At 41.1% G+C, this 25,515-nt stretch overlaps 1 protein-coding gene across 1 annotated transcript in view; it reads right to left on the reverse strand.

Annotated features, from left to right (window-relative positions):
- Positions 1 to 25,515, reverse strand: part of carmil2 (capping protein regulator and myosin 1 linker 2) — an 89,105-nt gene that overhangs the window by 10,402 nt on the left and 53,188 nt on the right. The window contains exons 32-34 of the mRNA XM_072386541.1: positions 21,645 to 22,177; positions 9,679 to 9,782; positions 2,235 to 3,093 (exon numbers count right to left, since the gene is read on the reverse strand). Coding sequence (XP_072242642.1) covers positions 2,235 to 3,093; positions 9,679 to 9,782; positions 21,645 to 22,177 — 1,496 coding nt within the window. The remainder of the gene's footprint in view (positions 1 to 2,234; positions 3,094 to 9,678; positions 9,783 to 21,644; positions 22,178 to 25,515) is intronic.

The following is a 25,515-nucleotide window of genomic DNA, read 5'->3' on the forward strand; positions in this document are numbered from 1 at the left end:
GTTTTTTCCTTTTTCCATTTCCCTCAGTCGAGGGAGTCCATTCAGCAGTACTCTTTGGACAGCAAACTTCAGCAGCAAACAGGTCAGTATAAAAAGTTTTTCTCATTTCCTGTGAATCTGTTATTACTCTCCCGTCTGATGATTTCAGGCAAGACATGCATCTAATTTTGGCTGTGGTCTTCTCCAAGAAGAAGAAAAATGACCTTGAGGCATGCATACCTTTCAGGCTCATATAACAACATCTAATAAGGGATGCCTGCACTCTATCTTTCACTGTGTTTGTGAGTTCAAGTCTTTTTTCCTGTAAAAGTTTGTCCATTGCAGGACTTTGATTACAACAATTAACCGGAGCAGAACAATAACCATTTTACAAAAGACAACGGAAAAACTAAACAATTTGCCTTTGATAATACGTTATCACGAACACCTCCATGAAATGTATAATGCCCCAAATACTTTTAGGCTGCAACACTAACAAAGGCAAAGTGAAATTGAAGCCAGGAAGAGCACAAAGGCAGCAGCCTCTTCTGATATTAACTATGAAAAACTGTAGGCAATACAAGGAAAGTCATTTGATTCTTGACACTGGATGAGCAGTGTTGTTGAGAATAAAGGTTTAAGAAAGTTAATACATCATTAACAACAATACATGTTAAGGAGCTTTAATCTGGCACATAAAGGGGGTTTAGAGGAATTGTGTTTTTATTAGTACAGATGTCTGTTCAGTAACTTGCAGCTCTCTGAGGGAAGGTCCTGTAACCTGCTGCACTTTTTTTATGATCACAAAGTTAAATTTGAATTAAAGCAAAAGAATCACTAAACCAATTCTGTATCTTTTGAAAGATTATGAGAATCAGCCAAAAAAAAATTCTGTGCACCTCTAGCCTGTTGTGCTGAATCTGCGTACAGTATGTACACTTGTAAACAAGCACATATGACCAAAACTGTGCCAACAAATGAGAAAAAGTGTGCTTACACATGAATCACAATGGGGAACAAAGTGAATGCCTTAACTGTATAAAACAAGTACAGTACAAATGCTTCTGTAGGCACTGTGTAAACTAAGGCTTTAAACCAAAAACTAGTAAAAACAATCAAAATGAGCATTAGAAAAGAATGCATCCTCCCCTGCTCCACCCCAGCTGTATTGCACAGAAGGATTGTATTTTTCCATTAAACTAGATAAAAGGTCTAAGTAACTGAGGAGGAACACTATCACAATTTGACCTGAAAAAACTTCGTTTGTGTGTGGAAACACTGAAGGCAGAAAACAATGAGTCAGATAATATCCCATTGATAATGAAATCCTGTCAAAATAGTTAAACAAATATGTTCGTGAAACTATGAAGTGAAAATAGAATAATTCATAGATATTAATAAAAGTCTCCTAAAACCTGACTAAAAGTAGAAAACAGTTAAATGCATATAGAAAAAAGTAAAAACATACCAAATTCATGGATTGATAAACAAATGAATATTTGACATTCAAAAGTAAAACTCAAGTTCTTGGGCTGAGTTGAGTTTTTAAAATGCTGACACTCTGCTTCTCTCAGGTCTTCAGGAAGCTAATCCACGGATGTGGGCCATAATCAGAGAGGGATGCCTTATTGTAAGTCTCAGTTCTTACTGTGGGGCTTCCTCCAGAAGACCTGGGTGTTCTAGATGGATCATATGGTAAAAGCAGATCTGATAAATAGTCATGATAATTCAATTAAAAGTTTTAAAAACTAATCCTAGAATTTTAAAAACAATTGCGAAGCTGACAGGTAGCCAACGCTGAGCTATGTCTGGGTCAAAACAGCATTTAGCAAATCTGCTTCAGCTCCTGCAGATTACCTGTGTTACACGGTACGGTTCCCATGTAAACTGAACTCAGATCCTTCATGGAGACTGTTAAATATTCATGTGAATTTTAATGATAGTTGTTAGTAATTTTATTAAAGCAGAATAAAAAAAACAGAAACATGGAGCAAGAATATGACACATTTCAGTGCATCTGAAAGGCATATCACCCCCATTCCCACTACAGGACACCATGGAGGATATAGTTAGAATATATAAACACTGAACATCAGAGAATAATAGGAAGTATTAAAATTGGGAAGCTTAGAAATAAAGGCTGGCCTCCAGAACAAGCTTGTCTCTAAACATTTCCAGTACAAGTTGTATTAATTATTGGTGTTTCATTCCCCTTTTGGTGAACTCTTGGTGTGCTCAGTGCATTTTAGACTGACCTTACTGGGTGTATTATCCTTGTCCTCAGGCTCTAATCCCGTCAGCAGAATGAGACTCTGGCTCTTGCCCTCTCTCAGTCTCTTGGTCACCCTCAGTCTCCTCTCTCCATATGAAGTCATGTCCTGCTCAGTCAGAGCAGAACTGACTGCAGGACTAGAGATGTGACGCGGCTCGACAGGACCTGCTGCTCCTTCGTGGTTGGAGATCACAGCAGTGTCAGGGCTTGTGGTGATGGTAGGATAAGAGGGAGCATTCTCACTGGGAGGTGTCGTCATGGTTAATGTCTGTGCAGGTGGCATTATTCCTCTCACATCGCCTGCAAGACGGCGGCTGGTGGCGGAGGTTCCTTCTGTGGTAGCGGCATCATTACAAATGTTAGCATCATCCACTGACCTTGCCCCCCTCTCCTTCTCTCTCTCCTTGTCCCTCTCCTTCTCTCTCTCCCTTTCTTTGGCCTCTCGGAGAGGTCGAATGAGATCTGCAATGGAGGTCCTTTTGACCTTCACCCCCTCTGCTCCTCCTCCTCCCTCTCCCCCGCCTGCCTTGGCAGCTCGGCTGGCTCGAGCCCTCTTGAAAGCGAAGAAATCACCAAACTTTTTCTTGATATTTTTGGTGGGCAGTGTGGTGGTGGTGGGGACAGAGGTGGAGGTGTGGGGAGTGGAAGATGTGGAGAGGGGTGGAAAACCAGGGGATGTACAGGACGTGTCAGTAGATGCAACAGAAGGAGAGGTGACAGTTGTGGTGGTAGAGGGAGTGATAATGTCAGATGAAGTGGAAAAAGGGGTTGAGGTTGAAGGTGTGGGGCTTGACTCAGAGGGAGTGGCTTGGGCAGGGTTTGACTCCTCCCATCGGCCTTTTCTGCAGCAGGGAGACAGCAGAAAGAGCAACAGACAAAAAAGACACTCAGTACTATAACTACTGGTTCAAGACCCAAGTCACATGCTCAGCTCAGGTATATAAAGGAATATTCATGCAAACAGCACACCAAGCAAAATATTTCTGTCATTTGGATTTCTTTCTGTAGTCCACCACATGGTGCTGTCAATATCCTCCACACTGTGGTCCAGAGATAGAAAACCAGGCTATCACAGGCCAGATCATTGTCAGGAGTCATTATGCGCTCATGCTCTTCTCAAAACGACACTAGAAAAGTTTGTGAACCTTCAAACTATCTGCTTCTGACTCATTTTGAAGTACACAAACTATTGCACATTCCTAGGCCCCAAAATGCCCTGGAGTGCCCGAAGGCTGAGAAACAGCACTTCCGAATTTTGGTTTCCAGCCCACCACGACACTGTTTTGCTTTACTTTACTATGTCACACACCAACAACTAGATAACAACACATGATGATGAAGATAAGTCATCCAGGTCATGATAATCAGAAGAGCTTGAATAAGGGCAACTGGCTGAGGTGAAACGTCTTCAAGATCAAAGAAGAAGTCCAGTTGCCCTCTGTTCAAGCTCATCTGATTAGATAACAGCACACTTTCAAAGAAAAAACTCATGGAAGATGCAGCAAACAGATCAAATACAACACCATGGAAGGAAGTGAGGAAGAAAAGATAAAGTATATGAGGAAGACATAGGACAAGAATAAAGATCAGGTTAGATTTTACTGCTAGAGAGAGCCCAGAGACAACAGCAGGATGACAGATAGTTGCAGAGTTAGCTTCATTGTAATAACTGACTAGCTCTCTGTTCTATCTCATTTGCTTTGCTTGGCTCTGTTGCTAACATTCAGGTATAAATTCATGAAAAGAATATGATCCTGATCATTTCTCCCTCTGTTCTGTGTAAACTGTAAATCAGAGGAGATTGATGCTGTGGATGATTCCTGTAATGAAACTAATGAAACATGTTTATGTACTCCAGACATTTACTTTAGTGCTCTGTATCATGACTAACAGGAAGTACACAGCATTACAGCAGCCTGTTCATCCATGTTATGTATCAGAGATTGAAACATTATAACCTTATCATTATCATCTGTTTCACAGATGAAGCCTCAGTCAGCACCTTGGTTCTGATTCAGACCAACATGGAAATAAGTTCTTCTCATGTTTGGTCAGTGTTAGTAAACTTTACAACAAAATGTAAAATTCTCTGCAAAGCCTCCAGCTGATCCAAAATGCTGCAGCCAGAGTTCTGATGAGAACTAACAGGAGAGATCATGTTTCTCCAGTTTTAGCTTATCTTCATTGGCTCCCTGTTAAATTCAGAATAGAATTTAAGATTCTTCTCCTCACATATAAAGCTCTAAATGACCGAGCTCCATCATATCTTAAAGATCTCATTGTAAAATATTTTCCTAACAGAGCACTTTGCTCTCAGACTGCAGGTTTACTTTTTGTTCCCAGAGTTTCTAAAAGTAGAATGGGAGGCAGTGCCTTCAGTTATCAGGCCTCTCTCTGTGGAACCAGTTGTCAGTTTGGCTTCAGGAAGCAGACACCCTCGCTACCTTCAAGATTAGGCTTAGAACTTTCCTTTCTGATAAAGCTTAGAGTTAGGGATTGCTCAGGTGATCCTGAAACATCCCATAGTTAAGCTGCTATAGACCCAGACTGCTGGGGGAGCTCATTTGTCACATCTTTCCTCACTTTGCTATCTTTCCCCCCGTTTAATTTCTCAAATTATATTATGTACATGTGACATTATTGTGGTCATTAACTTGTGTTTCCCTGGTCCAACAGATATCCTTTGAATGATGTTATGGTGTTTTTCCACCCTCTTTTCTGTCTTCTCAAACCCCAGCTGGTCGAGGTGGATGACCACCCTTCCTGAGTCTGGTTCTGCCAGAGGTTTCTTCCTGTTAAAAGGGAGTCGTTCCTTTCCACAGTCGCCACAGGCACGCTCAGGACAGGAGATTGGACTGAAGACAAGTTTCGGTGCCATCTGTTGGTTTCCTTAGCAAGGATTTTGTCTTTGAATTGACTCTTCATGAATGAATTGGACTCATTTTGGATTTAATTAATTGGATTTGATTGGATTATGATGACAATGAATTGGACTCTTAATTGGCTTGAATTGGACTGTATTATTGAAGTGCCTTGAGATGACATTTGTTGTGATTTGATGCTTCAGAAATTAAACTAAAACTGAAAATCTTGGAAGTTTGCACCCTTTCAAAAATGTCCCCTTCCATTTTCAATATATGACGCTAGTATACAGAATGTGCATTATGTTGCACATTATTGATTTCACATATACACCACATTGAGATCTTTGTCTTTTTGTGAGCATGTTTCATCATCACGTTTTATTGTACATATCAGAAAATACACAGAAAATACTGTCTTCTTCTGTAGCCTCTGTAGGTGTCTTTTGTCAGCCTCTAAGACATGACAACAAATTCCCGATTATAGCTGTGCATGTGCAGAGTTCAGACAGGGGTTTGTTTTTACAACAGTGACGTTATATCCCATACCTACAGAGGGAGCCATTGAGCCAAATATTGCCAAATTCTCCATTGACGCTTCAACCAAGTGCAGAAGGTTACTACATTTGCAAAGCTCACTCAGGTTTTCAACTAATTAATAGTTCTTATATGACATGATATACAGAATTTGGAGCAGCGTGTGTGCAGTGAACATATTTAGCATGTTGTCTGCCTAACAGAACTACGTCCCAGAAGCCATACTGCCATGCAAGCCTATCTTAGTATTATAACCATCAAATGGTTCTTAATCTATCGATGCAGGAAGCATACATGCTAATATCTTAACCACTGCTGCCTGGGAGAAGATGCCTTTTTAATCAAAGCTGTTTTTTTTATTTTTTAACTTACAAATGTAAATGCAGTGTTTCAGGTTGTGAATGTTAAATCCCTCAGACCTGTGCGCTTTTACACTTCAAGCTTGATTCAAAGTGTTGCATCATAAATTCTAACAGACAAACTTTTCATGAAAAGAATACCAATAAATATAAGAGCAAAGTTAATAACTTATCATATTGCTGAAATTAATGTCAATGACAGGCTGCATTAATGTCTGACACTTACTGTCAGGGACGGTGGTGCAAAGAAGGTAGATGCAGTTCTTCAAATTCAAAAAAAGGTTTATTTCAAACAGGCAAAAACAGAAAGCACAGCTGAGCCGGATAATCAAAAATACTTAACTATGAACAAACAAAGCAAGACTATAAAAAAACAAGACTATGAGGCAAAAAAAAAAAACGACTTAACAAGACAACTGTGGCATGAAGGGTAAGTGAGGATTCTGCCCTGGGTGCAAGTGAGCCTAGAAACTAAATACTGTGGGGAAGTGATCAGTGATGACGTGCAGCTGTGAACAGAAACAGGTGACATGAGTGAACCTAACGTGACAGGGGAGAAACATGACAAGAACCTGAAAACCTAGGAGTGAGTGTGAGTGTGCATGATCGTTTGTCTCTTTGCGATCCTGTGATGGACTGGTGACCTGTCCCGTGTGTACCCTACCTTGATCTAATGGCTGGTTGAATAGGCTCCCATCCCCTGCAGGGGGATGAATGGAATCTTTATGTGAACTGGTAACCTGATAAGGCTGAACGGAGTAGTGAATGCCTGTAAGAGGCAATAAAGTATAAGTTGTTAATAATAAGTTATTATTGTATTGCGTAATAATAATACGTTTTTGTTGTGTTAATTAGAATAGAAACAGTTTTCTAGTTAAAACACAATGAAACATGTCCACCTGAGCTAGAACAATGATGGACACTAAAAGCCTTAAATAAGCCACTAAATAATAATGACCTTACTTTAAGCTTTTGCTTAGTTTATGTTTTTCATCCAGAGTATTTAACATATAAACTGCTACTCTCCTCTGCACTCTTATACACATTCTAGTTGGCTGGTGGATGTTGTCTTTATGGTGTGTTCCACTAACACATAGGTATTGTGAGAAAACACAGACAGCGTTCTATTATAAATATTTCTCGCTATCAGTTGGTGTGTCTGGAGCTTAAGTTTAGTTTTAAACCTCAGTACAAACAGCTCTACAAGATCTCAGGTGCAATACTCTAAAAGTGGGGTCCACTCTAAAATGAAGATTGAATTGGTGCATGATGTGAAAATGACTGGGATATCAAGGTTTTGTTATTCATCCTCTTCTCTAATTTATGGAACCTGTTCCCAATTTTTTTTTTTTACTAAACTGATGCTTAGAGATTTATCTGAAAGAAGGTCCTGATTAGAAATGCAAAATGGCATGTAAGTTAACTCTCTAAGTGAGGCTCCTGTAAGTGATATGACGTCGAATATTAGAGAGTACAACACATAGCTCTGTTGGACTTGAAGCTACAGAATCACACTGTTCATACATGGATTCTTCTTTTCAAACCAGCTCTGGGTACAGATAGTGGCAGCAGGGAGTAAACAAACTTGAAAACAGCTTAGTTTTATCTTGGCCTGCTATCAACTTACTCTGCGTTGATATATCCAACTGTCAACGACATTGATGAAACACAAAAGAGCAGAAAAGAAACAAGTTGATTGTGATTGGATTTTTTTTTGCCTTGTTCTCCATTCATATATGCATGCATGAGCAGCCATACCATCCTTGCTTTAGAAAGCTGAAGACCCTGAAGTTTCTGTCTAAGACCATTGAAAGGACAGTCTTTAAGCAGGTCACTGACTACCTCTCACAAATCAACCTCCTCGATCCAAACCAGTCTGGGTTTAAAAGTGGCCACTCCACTGAAACGGCTCTGTTGGCTATGACAGAAGCCTTAAAAGAAGCCAGAGCGACAGCTAAGTCCTCAGTTCTTATGCTGCTCGACCGATCGGCTGCATTTGACACAGTCAACCACTGTATCCTTTTGCCCATACTTACTAGCATGGGCATCACAGAGAGAGCACACTCCTGGTTTGAATCATACCTCACTGGTCGGTCATTCAAAGTATCCTGGCTTGGTCACACTTCTGCAGCGCACCACCTCGCCACAGGGGTTCCCCAAGGTTCAGTACTGGGACCTCTTCTCTTTGCCATATACACCACCTCACTGGACCACACGGTCTCAGCAAAGGATTGTGTCGTTCATGTGTCTTTCCACAATGGTGGAATGACCAATCAAGTGCTACGAGAACAGGGGTGTCCCTGTCTATCTTCAAGAAACTCTTGAAGACCCAGCTCTCCAGAGAGCATCTCTTACCCTAGCACTTACCCTGTACTTCCCTACCCCCCCCCTACAGCCCTTTATCTTTCTGTACTTCCCTCTGTGCCTGTACTCTATCTCTACACTGTCCCCCCTGAGAGAGTCTGACTAGTGGCTTCTTTCTATGTAGCTTATTATTAGCTTTGATGTTAGCTGTAATGCTATATCCTCATTTGTAAGTCCGTTTGGATAAAAGCGTGTGCTAAATGCAGAAACATAAACATAAATACATCCTTACCATTGGCTCAGGGCATCATGAGCTCACATTTGGCAGGTGTAGCGAGCACTACAACCCTGAAACAGCAAGGATTCTGGACAACAATAACACTAAAAAAACAAGCAATATGAACTAGATGTGAACAGTGTTCAAAACCATTCACAGCACCATCTGGCAAGTAACACAAGTTACTGACCCAAAATCAAACGAGGGCTAGAGAAAGATAGAGACTGAAGAGAGAGGACTCAACATACAACCACCTAACGTGAGGTCACCTGTCATTTAATGGCATGTGATGATTAAAACAGTTTTATGTACACTTACTGTGGGATACACTTGTAAACCCCAGTAAAGGCAATACAGGATTACCTTTCATTGCTTAGTAACAACATACAATTTTAAAATATAGCTATCATCCTGTGTTCAGTGAACTAAAACTGCAGACTTTGGTGGAGCAAGAACTGAATTCACACAGGCAATGTGTGTTGATATGGTACTCCACTAAAAGTACAACTATACAGAAATAAACCCATCTCACTTACAGAAACCAACTTCACTACTTACTAATTCACTCTTATTTAAATATTGTTGGCAATTATCATAAGAGGTTGGTTTGAAAATAACATTTCAGACAAAAGAAGCATACAGATTCAAACAAAAATCATTGTGAAAAAACATGCTTTACTAAGCTGAAATGCCAACCTGAGGGTTTGTTTAGGATAGTGTGAAGAAAAAAACCTCAATGACAAAAAAGAGTAACCGGTGGGGAGAAGTACAGTTTGGATGCAGGACAGGGCTTCCTGTTATTGAGTTCTAACCTACTGTACTCACACTGAAACTTCAGTTATAGCAGTCGATGTCTGAGTATGATACAGGTCACCTGTGTTATGATAGTGTTAACGTATGTTAATGTTACTACAAAACTGGTACTGTACCAGAAATGAAATCAAAATCAAAATCCTCTGGACATACAGGAAAAATGTCTTGTTTGCCTCCAACTCAACATGTAACACACAACATATAACAACATGTAACACACATCTCACACACAGTCATGTGTATGCATGCATGCATGTGTGTTTTGATTTAACTCACAGTCCATAGTCAGGGATGATTCTCTTGGTGAAGAATTCCTCTACTCCTTCATCTACTCTGCCCATTGCCTCACTCTCCTTATTCTCCTCTTTTGACAACGGCTCCTGTAGGAAACACCAAGGGCGTAAGTTTGCATCGGGACCATAATATTCTAATAGAACATCTTTTATACATAATGCATTGAATATAACATTTTTCACAAACTCATTTGTAGTATTAAGCCTTTGTAGAGAACTATTTTTCCGACATGCCCTCTTGTCTCAATGCTCAGTGTAACCTGCAATGCAACAAGGTTAGATATGCTGCCATTTGATTGGCTCAAGGTCAGCCCCTCTCGTCACCGCTCCCGACGAAGAGACGTGCTGTGTGGCAGAGTTGCTGTAAAATGCTGGATTGACGGTAAAATATCAGATTGGCTGTTGCAGACAGGCTTGATGCCACAAAATCATGAAAGTAAATCCTCACATTTATACATTTATTCATTGATGCATTATTTTGAAATACATTCAGGAAACTCAGAGATCCAGTACAAATGTAGTGCAGGACCATCGGGGCTTCAAGTGATCAAGTATTTTCTTATTCAGCATAATTCAGTGACTACTTTTTTAGTTTTTCCCTGTGTGTGTGTGTTGTCAGTGTGTCTTTTACACTTTAATGGACAACTGGAAGTCTTAGGTCAGGACACACCTACCCATTAATTTCAAATGCCTCAAACTGCTCTTATTTTGGTTAGTTGGGACCACTATAAAGATTTGATAAAGTACAACTTGCTTGACGACAAATAATTTGTCTGAGCAAAATGCAATAACCATGAATCTAGTGGAAACATGTAGTTTAATCAACTGATGATCTTTTGCTGTACTTTTTTATTTTTTACAGGGCATTAATGAACTGAACAAGACAGCCCTCAATCAAACATTTGGCAAAACAGAAAATGCTGACCATCCAATGCAAATTACAGTAGAAAAGGTCTAAAGGTCCTTTGGCATGCTTTTTCACATTTTATGACTTATCTGCTGCGATGTATTATCACTGTAAATGTCACCAAAAGCCAAAAAAAGTATTTTTATGCAGAAGGAACTCGTTTGATGTTTGAATTTCTTCACTACACTACAAAAGTCTAGTCTGTTCCAACACTAAAATTGTATAGGTCCGAACCTCAAGCAGTGAGTCAAACAGTTTAAAATGTCTGTGTTGGCATCAGACATATGAACAGATTTTAGACCAAACACCATGGTTATACTGAGTGAAAATGCAGCTTAAGGGGCGAGCGGTACTTTGTGTTAATAAATGTATACACAAGACAACCAAACATATCCAATTGATGCTTCTTCAACCATTCAGAAGCACTGAGTCACAAACGATTGCAAAATTGCAGGTTTTAAGCAGATTTACCAAATAGACTTGTAATCTTCATTGTGACATTTCGTCATGCTGCTCACTTTGATATTCTGGCTCCAACATTTACGGCTGGATCTCTCGTGTCGTCGTGTTTGAAAATGTAGCATGTTTCTCAAAATGTTTTCTTGCCTAGCTGGCAACTGTGGTAGTGAGCACTCTTGAGTGAGTGGTGGTCCTGCTCTTAATGCTCCGCAGCAGTATGTGCGGGGTGAGTCGGGTCCTTCATGGTAGAGGAGGCCCGCTTCCTGCATCTGGAGGTATAAATGTCCGTGGTGGTGGATAAGCTGTGTCCCACAGTCCTTTGTGCAGCTTTCACCACCCTTTCAGCACCTTCTTTGCCGCAGAGCAGCTCTTGTGCCACACGGTGATGCAGGAGCAGAGGACATCTGTAGAATCAAGGACTCAGGACTGAGCTCCCAAGTCCGGCATGCCTCAACCTCCTGAGGAAGTAGAGGCGCTGGTTTGCCTTCCGAATCAGGCAGGAAGTGTTTTTGCTCCAGGTGAGATCGTCAGTGATGTATACACCCAGGTACATATTAGGGGCGGCTGTAGCTCAGGTTGAAGAGCAGTCGCCCACCAATTGGAAGGTCGGTGGTTCGACTCTGGCTTCCCTGGGCTACATGTCGAAGTGTCCTTGGACACTGAACCCCACGTTGCCTCCCAGTGTATCACTGGGGTATGAATGTGTGTATGAATGATTAGAAAAAGCACGTAGTTAAGTATCTTAAGACGTGCTGTATGAATGTGTGTGAGCTGGTGAATGCGGCATGTAGTGAAGCGCTTTGAGTGGTCAGTTAGACTAGAAAAGCGCTATACAAGTCCATTTACCATATAGCTGGAGACCACTAGGGGGTGTCTGCCCCTTCTGAAGTCTACGATCATCTCCTTGGTCTTCTTGGACCTTGGTCTTGTTCTCTCTGCACCAACCCTCCAGGTTTTGCACGTCCTGCACGTCATCGTTATTCATGATGTGTCCAACCACAGCCGTGTCGTCAGTAAACTTCACAATCAGACAGCTCGGATGTTTCGCCGAGCAGTCGTGTGTAGTATAGGAGAGGGCACATAGGAGATATCGTGGATTCTCACAGACTGCCGGCTGTCTGTTAGAAAGTCCAGGACCCAGTTGTAAACGGTGGAGCTTAGTCCGAGTGTATTGGGTTTTTGAATCACGGTCTGTGGTATTAAATGTTGATGTGAGAGCAGGCGAACATAAGAGTCCTTGTTCTCTAAGTGGGTAAGGGCTGTGTGGACCACATAAGATATGGCGTCCTCTGTGGATCGGTTCTTCCTGTATGCATATTCGTATGGGTCCACAGTGACTGTGATGACTATCAGGGTGAGGGCTATTCAGACAGGTCACCGTGGATGTTTTGGGGATGGAGATGATCCAGGCAGTCTTTAGGCAGATGGGGACTGCCATCTGTTGGAGAGAGGTGTTGAAGATGTCTCTCAGCACCTCGGTGAGCTGGTGTGCATAGACCCTCAGCAGCCGCCTGGGAATGTTGTCGGGACCAGCAGCTTTGCGGGGGTTAATCCTCTGGAGGGTCCTCCTCACTTTTGCTGGGGTTACACTGAGGGGCTCCTCCTTTGGTGAAGGGGTGAGTCTGGTGCTGAGGGAGATGTTTGGGTCCTGAAAGTGGGCATAGAAGTTGTTGAGTGTGTCAGGCAGAGAGGGGTCACTGTGGCATTATGCATCCTTGGTGTTGAATTGACCCTCTGGGTGAAAGTGGCCTTGGCCCTCTTCACTCCTGTAGTCAGCTCTCTCCTAGCTACCTTGAGTGCCAGGCTGTCACCAGACCTGAACGCAGCGTCCCTGGCTTTCAGCAGAGACCAGACCTCCTCATTCAGCCAGGGTTTCTGGTTTGGATAGCATGTTACTGTCCTGGTGGTGGTGACATCCTCTACACACTTCTGGATATAGCCGAGGACAGCAGATGTGTAGTCCTCCAGATCCACCTCTCCCTCACGGACAGCTACCTCTCTGAAGACCTGCCATTCTGGGCACTGGAAACAGTCCTGCGGTGCAGAGACAGCATCACTGGGCCACACGGTGATGCTCATCTGTGTTGGCGTGCGGCATCTAAGTAGAGGGCAATAGGCAGGGACCAGCATGATGGAGATGCGATCAAAGAAGCCGATGTGGGGGTGGGGGATGGCTTTCTATGCCTGTCTTTTATTTGTGTCCAGCGTGTTTAAAAGAATATTCTCCACTAAAGACTCTTGCTTCCAGTCTCATTGATTCCAGCCTCATCTACTTAAGGAAACCCTTGTTACACCCTCTTTCTGAACTTATAACAAACTATTTAAAGTCATGGAGTCTGCAGAGCTAATGTAGAGGAATTATATATTTGGAAATTATCATGCCATGACAACTTTAAGATCCATGATATAATTTTAGGATATTTTAAATGCCACAGACCAAATGTGTCTATCTCTTTATGACCATGGTATTCCATTCAGCTGAAAAGTGGTCTGCACTGCATGTAGCAACATACACTATATTGCCAAAAGTATTCGCTCATGTGCTTTTACATGCATATGAACTTCATTGACATCTCATTCTTAATTCATAGGGTTTAATATGACGTCGGCCCACCCTTTGCAGCTATAACAGCTTCAACTCCTCTGGACAAGCTTTCCACAAGGTTTAGGAGTGTGTTTATGCGAATTTTTGATCATTCTTCCAGAAGCTCATTTGTGAGGTCAGACACTGATGTTGGACAGAAGGCCTGGCTCGCAGTCTCTGCTCTAACTCAGCCCAAAGGTGTTCTATCAGGTTGAGGTCAGGACTCTTTGCAGGTTCTTCCTCACCAAACTGGCTCATCCATGTCTTTATGGACCTTGCTTTGTGCACTGGTGTGCAGTCATGTTGGAGCAGGAAGAGGTCATCCCCAAACTGTTTCCACAAAGTTGGGAGCATGAAATGGTCCAAAATCTCTTGGTATGCTGAAGCATTCAGAGTTCCTTTCACTGGAACTAAGGGGCCAGGCCCAGCTCCTGAAGAACAACCCCACACCATAATCCCCCCTCCACCAAACTTTACACTTGGCACAATGCAGTCAGACAAGTATACCCCTGGCAACCGCCAAACCCAGACTCCTCCATCAGATTGCCAGATGGAGAAGCGTGATTCCTCACTCCTGAGAATGCGTCTCCACTGCTCTAGAGTCCAGTGGCGGTGTGCTTTACACCTCTGCACTCGACACTTTGGATTGCACTTGGTGATGTATGGCTTGGATGCAGCTGCTCGGAAACCCATTCCATGGAAACCCATTCCATGAAACTCTCTACGCACTGTTCTTGAGCTAATCTGAAGGCCACATGAAGTTTGGAGGTCTGTAGCAATTGACTCTGCAGAAAGTTGGTAACCCTGCTGACCCCACTATGTCGTTTTACGTGGCCTGCCACTTCGTGGCTGAGTTGCTGTCGTTCCCAATCGCTTCCACTTTGTTATAACACCACTGACAGCTGACTGTGGAATATTTAATAGTGAGGAAATTTCACAACTGGACTTGTTGTACAGGTGGCATCCTATCACAGTACAACGCTGGAACTCACTGAGCTCCTGAGAGCGACCCATTCTTTCACAGATGTTTGTAGAAGCAGTCCGCTTGAATTTGCACACCTGTGGCCATGGAAGTGACTGGAACACCTGAATTTAAGTATTTGGATGGGTGAGTGAATACTTTTGGCAATATACTGTATGTCCGAGGTGAAGCAGTCCTAAGCATTTACTTTAATAAATCATTATAAATGAAAGCAGAGAAGAGAGAGAAAAAGGAAATATTACAGCTGCTTCTACGTACAGAGCCACTGACTGCTTTTATCATTAAATTGTGCGCACAAAATGATCATCCTGTCATTTATCACTTATCATGATTTTAGGGGTTCCATACTAGAATATGAATCACATGAATTGTAGCGAGGGAGCAGATGTTTTAATTGTAATTATGTGTGAGAAATGAAGTTTGGACTTCTTTTAATTAAGTTCAATTCAGTTCAGTTTTATTTATTTAGTACCATATCATAAGCATAAGTTCAACACATATATCAAATATATAGTCTAATTCTAGCTAGTTATAATCCAATTTATTGTTGTTCAATGGTAATACACAAATACACAAAAATCCTAATTCATACAATTTATATATTGCCAATTTAATGAAGATGCATAACTAATGAAAAAATAGATCACACAGAAACTTCTCTGTGATTCAAGGCAATAGTGGAGAGGAAAAATTCCTTTTAAAAGTCAGCAGTACCAGAACCAGGAAGGGCGGCCATCTGCCTCTAGAGGTTGGGGTTTTCTTTTTGTATGACACACTTTGCTATTAGCCTGATTTCTTCAACACAATGATTCAAAATGAAACTTTAAGATGATTTATATTTTTTCCAGAACTACATGGTTTTCTTCACAATTCAAGGATTTATTCATAAATCTTTCTGCTGGACTGATTGGCATCTAGGAGCTGCACGGTGGTGTGGTGGTTAGCACCGTCGCCTCACAGCAAGAGGGTTCCAGTTTCAATCCCCTTTCTGGGGCCTTTCTGTGTAGAGTTTGCATGTTCTTCTCGTGTATTCTCTCTGGGTACTCTGGCTTCCTCCCACTGTCCAAAAACATGCACGTTAAGTTAATTAATTGATTAATTAACTTAACATGCATGTTAGGTTAACTTGTGTCTCTAAAATTGTCCTTAGGAGTGAGTGTGGTTGTTTGTCTCATTTATCTCTGTGTGGCCCTGTGATGGACTGGCAACCTGTCCAGGGTGTACCCCGCCTATCTCCCGATTACTGCTGGGATAGGCTCCCGTATTAAGCGGGTATAGAAGGCTCTTTAGGTCTCAGTATAATAATACCTCTCACTCTGACAGTAAAAAGAACAGCGGAGCTGAGTTATAATTAAGACAGGTGCAACTTGCTGCTCCGTGCAAAGGTTTCTAGTCTATTTTATCTTAAATCATGGATTGTACTTTTTTTTTTACTCAAAAGTGTGGCTTTACTTTCTGTTTTCATTTATCCTTTTAGTTGTTAAATTGAGGAGCATTGCTATGCAATACCATTTTGATATGTATCGTTGCATTGATTCACGATGAGCAATGCAGTTTTCATCCTGGTCGTGGAACACTGGACCAGCTCTTTACCCTCCCAAGTATAGCGGAGAGTGTGTGGAACTTTACCCAACCAGTCTATGTCTTTTATTTCACCCCATTTGGTCCATGCACAACCAGAGTGAGTTTTAATTGCTGACAGTAAGTCAGATTTGTTTGCTTTGTGAGTTAAACTCTTTCAGGCCTTCCCTTTATCACTGATTCTGTTTATAATGCTGGAGGGTTTACAGTTCAGTTAGCTTTGGCTTGCATCGCTTGATTTTCTTTTGCACATGATGTGGACCCATTGGCTTCATTGAACAGAGACTGCCAGCAGGCACTGGGGTGGTTTGAAGGCAAGAAAGAAAGAGCCAGGATGACAATTAACACCTCCAAATTTGATGCTATAGTCCTCAGTTGGCCAAGGGTGGTAGTGAGTCACTGTCTTGTTCACAGGGGTCAGGTAATTGACAGGTGGATTGGGACAGTGTCTGCAGTGATGTAGACTTTTTTTTTTTCGTGAAGAAAGAACTGAGTGAGAAGGCAAAGCTGTCAACTCTTCACCATCTTCCTCCAAAGGGTGACTGGGCTAACACACAGAGACAGGTTAAGGAGCCCAGTCATCAGGGAGGGGCTCAGAGTAGAGAAGCTGCTTATTTGCTTCAAAATGTGAAAATAAGGTGGTTTGGACATCTAGTCAAAATGTCTCCCAGGGGAGATGCTTTGGACATGTCCTATCTGGAGGAGGCTTCAGGAAAAACTCAGGACTTGAGCTGGAAAGATTACATCTTTCGTTTGGCTTGGGAACGCTTCAATACCCCAAGAAGATCTGGAGGGGGTGGCTGGGGAGAAAGAGGTCTGGTGCCCTCTATTCAGTCTATTGCCCATGTGGCCTGGTCTAGAAGAGTGGCAGTAAAAGGATGAATGGATGCCTTTAATAACAGGTGATCTAACAGGGTTGGGGTTTTGTTGTCATTTCCTGTTTAATAATGTGGGATGTGCACCTGTGTTGATTCTGCTTTCTGTTACTGTTTTCCACACCAGTGAGCTACACTGGATAATTCCTAGCTGTATTTTATTCTTGCTTTCTGGCCAATTTCTAGTTGTTTTTTTATCCCATTATGTCATCTTGTTTTTTTTTTTTAGTTTTTACACAGACTTCACCAGATCAGCTCCACCTGTTTGCGTGGTTGTTTTTTATATTCAAAATTCAGCGAGTAAAGTTTGTTTCTCCACAAACCTTCTACCTGTCGCCTGTTTTTGGGTGCATTTAAGTCCTGCTTAAATGTGCTTACTTATGTATGTTAAACATTAACAATGTTCAGTGGATGTAAGCTTCTTATTCTTATCATGCAAATTTACTTTGAAAAGGAGCTCTCATAGTTGGCAGAAAATTTTAGTTAGCGCAATTATGTTATCACAATTTGGTCCCTTTAGGAAAAATGTTTGATATCTTTATTCATAGTATAGACAGATAATGAACAAAGTAAATTAAGTCCTAGATTGTTTATATGGTCAATTTAACTGTAGCAAAGATGAAAACAGTTGATTTCAGTCATTTAAAATACATAAAATACATTTTACATAAATACTAAAATTGCATAAAGTGCTATTTAATAAAATTAGCTGCTTTGTATGAAAGCACCTTGAGTAAGTTAGTAGGTCTTAGGAAAACTGCTGGTTACAGGAAGGGAAAAAAATATTTTTGAACCTAAATACGTAGTTAACAGGCTGAGTCAAAAATTGAGTGTGCTGTAATATTAGACGAGACAGTCTGTATCAACTGTGAGAGTTTGACAGAAACAGGTAAACAGTGACCACACAAACAGACTGGAGCTATAGTGAGTAAATGTGTGCAGTTCATATCTATGTGCAAACTGAATCAAAATCAGGAGCCAAAACTGATGCTATCAATAATGTAATGGAAGCTGCAAAGTTATAACACTAAAAAAATTTCCTGTTGACAAATGCTGTATTTATATGGATCTTTTAGCTCTTCTTCATCTGATGAAAATAATGTGCTTCTCTTTCATTCTGTGCCACCTTCTGAACAGCCAACTGTCGCAAAATGCCTCATGCCAGCCAGCTACTTTGTCACACAGCCATCCCTGCCACTCTGCTCCTTATGGATGTGGATGGTTGTATGTACAAAGCAAACCATTTGATAACTCATCTGTTATTTTCAGACCCATCCTTTGTGTGTGCTGTCCCATTTCTCAGGAATTACACAGGACACCTACATTTAGTTCTGTAGGTGTGCATGCATCACCAATACTTGTATTGTCAGAACAGGTCATGATTTTTCATGAAAAAAAAGAAGACGATTGGTAAATGAGACCTAATTTAACTCTTGTGAAAATCCTGTTATTTGATTGGTTATGTTAATAATGACTGCTGTAGACCAGTGAACAATGTTTTTTTTTTTTCAAACTACTCGGTTGTACAGAGATTACATTTTTCTATTCATTTTTTTGGAGGACTCCAATCCCTGCAAATGTTTTGGGATAGTTTACAAGGATATGTTTTGTTTGTCTCTCTCTGCTGTCCTCCCAGCCACCCACTGGTCGAGGCAGATGGCTGCTCTTCCTGCTTCTGGTTGTGCTGGAGGTTTTTTCCTGTTAAAAATTGTTATTCCTCTCCACTGTCAACTCTCGTCTCATGGAGGGACTGATAATGAATCATTAATAAAACCTTGTTTAACCAGGATAAAAAGACTCTTGAGATTAAAAATCAGCACCTAAGACCTGTAAAAGTTACATCAATATAGACACATATACAAAAGAAAAACATGAACACATTACATATAATGAACAATGTAATCAAACTATTTCCTTTCCAAGCCATTGCAGCAGTAATCATTAACAGGGGCAGCAAAGATTGATCATGACGTTTACAGCCAAATGTTCCTCCATCTTGAATGTTAAAATTGGTTTAAACTGTTTTACTGAGAACAAATTGTGTTTTTTAAATTCAGGTAGTTCTAACCTGATTTCGACTGAAAGTGTAATATATTTAAAAACCTTTCCATCAGCTCAGTACAGCCTCTGTGCACAGTTAAAAGGGAACAAATCTTGGGACTTGAGACAATAACTTTCTATACTATTTCGGAGGATATAACTTTATAACTGAGAATGTGTCTGTGTTTGAGTCTATGAAAAGACAAAGGCAGACCATCAACATGAGAACATATAGTGGTAAAGTCAGGTTTGTAATGAACCCCAGTGCTGTATCCAGGGCATGTAGGCATTGAGAAGAATAATGTATCAAAAAGATGAGTCAATGGAAGTACAATCAGTACAAAATCTGCTAATAGTTGTTTTTAAAGTGATGCTCCAGTTAATCCAGACCAGTGGATTACTGTTTTCTTGAATTTTAAGACTTTCATGCACCCCTGACACTGTGACCACATTAAGACTGAAACAAACACTTGTCTCCAGCCCCTCACACTTCTGTGACATAAGCATACGAATGTCTTCTGCCAAAAAGCATCTTTCTGCTACTAGCGTCTCCTTACTATGTTAATTTTTAAAAAAATTTTATTAAAAGAATGCTATCCTGTGCATGTTATCCAAACATTACTACATTTGGAGTCCAAGTCTTTGGATGTAGTACCCATGTATCCTGAAACAGGTACTCTTTTCATTAAAGAACTGATTATTTTAATTGAATGCAGGGCCAGCCTATAATGACCCCATATTTAGACTTTGTAAAAACACTGTTGGCTTCAGTGCTTATAGAAACATTACATTACATGAAAAAATTTTAACATTTTAAAAGCTGAAATCATACTAAACTGAATTTTCAGACAATGTGTGTATGTATATGATGTTTTGGACTCAAATTGGATATTCAGTGCATGCCTTACAGTTCTGTTCCTGGCTTTTGACTGGATTGAAGAATGTTTCTCTGGAATGTAGAGCTATCTAGGCTACCAAATGTAGTGATGGAAACCTGCGATGAAAATCGGCTCCCAGTAATTTGATTCCGTGGAATCGTTAATCTGCCTGCCTAACGATCCCGTTTATAGGTTCTGCTAACGTCTGACGCATTTGTACGATGACGTCAAATGCACGCGTCGTCTTTTGGCTCAGAATGTTTCCAACATGGTGTCGAGAGAGAAGAGCTCCAAAGTTTGGTTATATTTCACCAAAAAGGACAATACCAGGGCCAGTTGCAACACGTGCAGAGCTTTGATCACATCAAAGGGAGAAATACTTCCAACATGCAGAAACATTTGACCACACAGCATGCAATTACTTTTGCACGAATGTAGAGTCTTTAACACGATGCTAAGCGATGGCGGCGACTCTCGCAGGGGATCCTGTGGCAGAGCGTTTTCCGTCTCAAAAGTCCCAGGTAACGCAGGGCTCTCAAGTCTCACACATTGAGCGTGACAGTCACGCTTTTAGGTCTTTAGTCACGCCCTCCCGCCACACATGTATTTCTCACGCTGAAAAAAAATGATAACATAAATTTCTCTGGCGCCACTATCGGTATGGAAACGCTAACGAATCGATAAGCGATATCCATAATGGAACCGAAATTGCTAAATTCTTAACAATTCCCATCCCTATCCAAATGACTGACTGATTTAGGTCTTTTCTAACAAAAGCTAGCTCACCATCATGGTAAGGACATGACAAGCACTTCAAAGTAGCAGTTATCAGGCTTATACAAACCTTTAGATTAACAGGTTAAACACTGATTCTTACTTTCCAAAGAAATTGTGCTCTAATGAAACGCTTTAGTTTCTTCTTTTAATTCACTACCAATCATAAGTTAGTAAGTGAGGTTTATAAAAGCCACAGTATCATAATTTAGTGTGCTAGTTGTGAAAACTGCAGCTTGTAGTTATGACAACATGTTCTGATGTCCAACAAATTTGTGTCGCTTGTTGATAGAATCTACAACATGAATGATTGAGTTAGAGAAAGCATTCCCAAGAGAGAGAGGGTGAGGGGGAGTCAGCATTGGGAACAACCCAGGGAACACCACTCCCAAAACCTGTGTGCCTTCTCCCACACACACATTTACAATATACACACACACATGACACGCATCACTACATGGAGCAGGAGAATGCAAAGATAAAGATGGCTACCATTATTACTAGTGCTGCAGCACAGAAATGATGAAGAGAGCAGCTGAAACAGACAGACAGACAGACAGACAGATAGATAGATAGATAGATAGATAGATAGATAGATAGATAGATAGATAGATAGATAGATAGATAGATAGATAGATAGATAGATAGATAGATAGATAGATAGATAGATAGATAGATAGATAGATAGATAGATAGATAGATAGATAGGATGTATAATGCTCTGCTTCTTACATCTATCTCTCCTTTACTCCTTTTTGTCATCTTTAAATTCCTGAATCCTGCTCTCTACCGTTTACTGAAGAGTAAATTTACTGGATTGTAAGTGCGTGTTAGTATGCGATACGGTGTGTGTGCTTGTGTGCTCTTACCTGAGGCCTGGATGAGGGGGGCTGTGTGTGTGTGCGTCGCGGCCGTGGTCGGGAGGCGGTGTAGTGCCTTAGAGTCTGGCCCTTGGTGGGTAGAGGCTCCATGGGAGAAACGGAGAATCCAGAGTCAGGGAGGGGGCCTGGGCTGGGGCCACAGCCGAGGAAGGGAGCCTCTTGTCTGCTCAAGCCTCCGTGGTCAGCTGCTTCCTCCTTTGGAGCTCGATTGGAGATGGAGTAAAATGGGGGGAGAGTGGGAGGAGGGATGAACGATGCTCCTCCAGCTCCTGATATTGCTTCTGCAGCATCCAGTGATACCACCTCCCCCTCCATCCATCCCCCCCCCCTTTGTGCTTTGGGGGAGGGGGACAAGGAAGTGGAAGGGGAGGGACTTGAGGTTGTGAGTGGCAGTGGGGTTGCTCTTGGCAACCGTGGGAGGACACACCTCCCTTCTCTGTCTTCCTCTCCAGCACCTCCTCCCCTCTCTCTCTCTGTTCTTCTGTCCCTGGTCTGCTGCTCCCAGTCTACATCCAGGAGACCTGAGAATCAGACAACATGACTGAGGACAGGAGGGACATAGAGAGAGGGATGAAAGGAGGGGGAAGGAAAGATCGGCTGGCTCCCACACTGAGCATGTCTTTTACTGTTATGTACAGCATATACTGTATGTAAAGTCAAAGCTGATGGAGCTGTGTAGGAAGTTAAGGGGAGAAAACTGAGACAAAGAAAAAGGAGGTTGTGTTGAGAAGATGAAGGGAATGGTAAGACTGAGCATGGACGGTGGAGAGCAAAGAGCCTACAGTGAAGCATACAACAGGGAGGAAGCAGAGCAGCAGATGGATGCTCCAGTCACACCGCAGTGCACAGAGGAACACAGTAATCAGCCTGCTGTACACAGCCAACTCTTGCATAGGCAACTCAGCATATGGGAGGCTTTGACCCAATTCATCTTTCGCTTTCAGTGAGTCCTTTTGCCCTTAATGTTTCAGGGACCGTTTTATGCAAACCTATTTAACACACTATAGAAATATAAAGCTAAAAGTAGTCACTTTGTAAGAACATCTAATAAAGTATTCAGCTGATTCTGTTTATGACCTAAATCTGTCAAACTGGGCCCGAAAATATAGATTATTTGATTTTGTTATCAAACAATTCAAGTGGAGGTGGAGTATTAGTGTAAGTGTTGAGCACAGTAATCAAAATGCCCTCAATATTTCCTCCTTTTCTATCATCATTCCCTCCTCCATCTTAACTCTCCCATGGTGAAAGTCCCTGGTGTGAAGGTAAACAGGCTATACTCCAATTAGCCAAACAGTGCAGCAACAGATTGGTTCAGTAGGACAAACACATAAGATAATTGCAACAGAGATAACATATTTGGAGGTTAAAATTTATACCTGGACTCAGATAGAACCTGACTGCTGTCAATCTAGAACTATTTTAAATGTTTAGCTGAAAAACATCACATTAATGACTGGAATTCTTATGATGGACTGCAACCTTTAATAAATAAAAGCTCTCACACTCTTACATTGTACTCATTAATGAACTCATTAACTTGTGTCTTTCCTGTCCTCTCAACCCCCAGCTGGTGGAAGCAGATGGCCGCCCATCCTGGTTCTGATTCTGATGGAGGTTTCTTCCTGTTAAATGGGAGTTTTTTCTCTCCACAGTCGTCTCATGCACGCTCAGAACAGGGGATTGGATCAGAGAGAAGTTTCAGTGCAATCTCTAATTTGTTGTAAATTGGCACTATATAAATAAATTTGAAATGAATTTAATTGAATATTTTCTTATTAATAAAAATCCACCCATTCATCCATTTTCTATACCCGCTTAATCAATCGGTCGGGTCGCGGGGGGGCTGGAGCCTAACCCAGCGGTCATCGGGAGATAGGCGGGGTACACCCTGGACAGGTCGCCAGTCCATCACAGGGCCACACAGAGACAAACAGCCATCCACGCTCACACTCACTCCTAGGTTCAGTTAGAGTCACCAGTTAACCTAACAAGTTTTTGGACGGTGGGAGGAAGCCGGAGTACTCGCAGAGAACCCACGAATACACGGGGAGAACATGCGAAAGGCCACAGCCGGGAGTTGAACCTGGAACCCTCTGCTGTGAGGCAACGGTGCGAACCTATTGATAAAAATGTGTGTTTGAATTATAATGTTAAAAAAATTTTAACACTGTCTTTGGTTATTCATTTGTTTTATGTGTATCTGTGTAAATATCACCCTCATCAGCAAGATCAGCCATTCAAGGAAAACAGAAGTGCGTAAAACCTGGTATTTATAAAGTGCACAATAGTCATTATGTGAGAAAGCAGAGGAATCAGTCATCAAATTCAGGACAGTTTCTTCTACATCTATGCTCAGACAGCTTTGCATTGCTAATTTAGTTGAAGTTAAGGGCCAATAAAGTATATGGCTATACACATACATTAAAATAAGCATAAACTAAAGTAAAGCATTACATAGTCACCAAATAAAGTGTTGTCACCCTGGGATGATGAAAATGTGCTATCAGATATGATATAGAGGGGTATTGTATTTCTGTGTATCTTTTTGTAAATTCCTTAAATCACAAATATTTGTTGCATAAATCATCTGATTTACAACCATACACAAAGTATATCTAATTTCAAATTGAAAATATATTATTTTCTTTTCATCATTACTTTCAGTAAATGATAAAGTAATGGAGTGTGCCTAAAGAATATGGTCATATCATAGTAATATCACAGATATGAACATTAGAGCAGTCCTTTCTACACATAGTGTCAGAATGTTTTCTTATTAGCCTAACCAATGGTGTGCCCCAGCGCTCAGTCCTCGGCCCACTATTCATTTTAAGTACCAATAAGCTCCATCAAAATATCTCTAATTTTTAATTCTGACAACACTGTGATGCACTACTCTGCCTGAACACATTACCAGGCTATCTGTTGGCTTTAAATAAGCCAAAGTATGAATCATTTTACCAAAGGTGGGGAATAGGTCAACTGAATTTTTCACATTGACCTACATCTGGAATGTTGTTAACACAGAAATATAGTTTTAAACTGATCTTGTTCCTAATGCCAACAAAAGAAAACTCTAGATGTTGTAATCATATTGTAAATGAAAAATATTTCCATGTTAAATCTAAACAATACAAAGCAGAACATATAATCTGCACATTCAATGTGCAACGTTTTATGGTTTTGGATTGCACTGTGTGCTCAGAGGTAGACTGCATCCAATGTGTGGAAGGAAGGCAAAAAGCCATGCATGGCAAAGGGCTAATCTTGATCCAGAACAGAAAAAAGAGCAATAAGTCTCCTTTTGACCTCAAATGAAAGAGATGACATGTATCTAAAGAAGAAAATCCTGTTAAAATTCCAGTTTCAATTCCAAATACAATATTCACAGTACAATACAATAAAAATACTTAAGTACTCTATTTGTATACCTTGAATGTGGTGATGGACAGAAGATTCAGCAACTTTGATTTTTCATTTGAAAACATAATGAGTTTTCCTGTGTGGGCAAATGGAATACATTTTAAATTACTAAAGTGCTATGCACATAATCAAAAGTTTGTCGAAGCCAATGGAGAGCCTGGTTAGGTGTGGCTTTCGAACAGTACCTCAAAGACTCATCAGCCTGTGATGATATTGTGATGATGCCCCTGCTCTGATAGCATTTGGTAGCTGGTTCTACCTTTGGAGAACCACAAATAAGAACAGTGTGGACCAAGGCTGTCTTGTGCGTAGGGATGGCAGTACCAGGCGACCTTCCTAAGAAGAACACGGTGGTCCAGAAGGAGAATAAAGCTGGCATTATACTTGCCACATTGGTCATTGTGCGAATGAACTGTGACATCAACACAGCACC

This window comes from Leuresthes tenuis, unplaced genomic scaffold (assembly GCF_036924035.1).
Source record: "Leuresthes tenuis unplaced genomic scaffold, fLeuTen1.0.hap1 SCAF_5, whole genome shotgun sequence".
NCBI classification, from domain to species: Eukaryota; Metazoa; Chordata; class Actinopteri; order Atheriniformes; family Atherinopsidae; genus Leuresthes; species Leuresthes tenuis.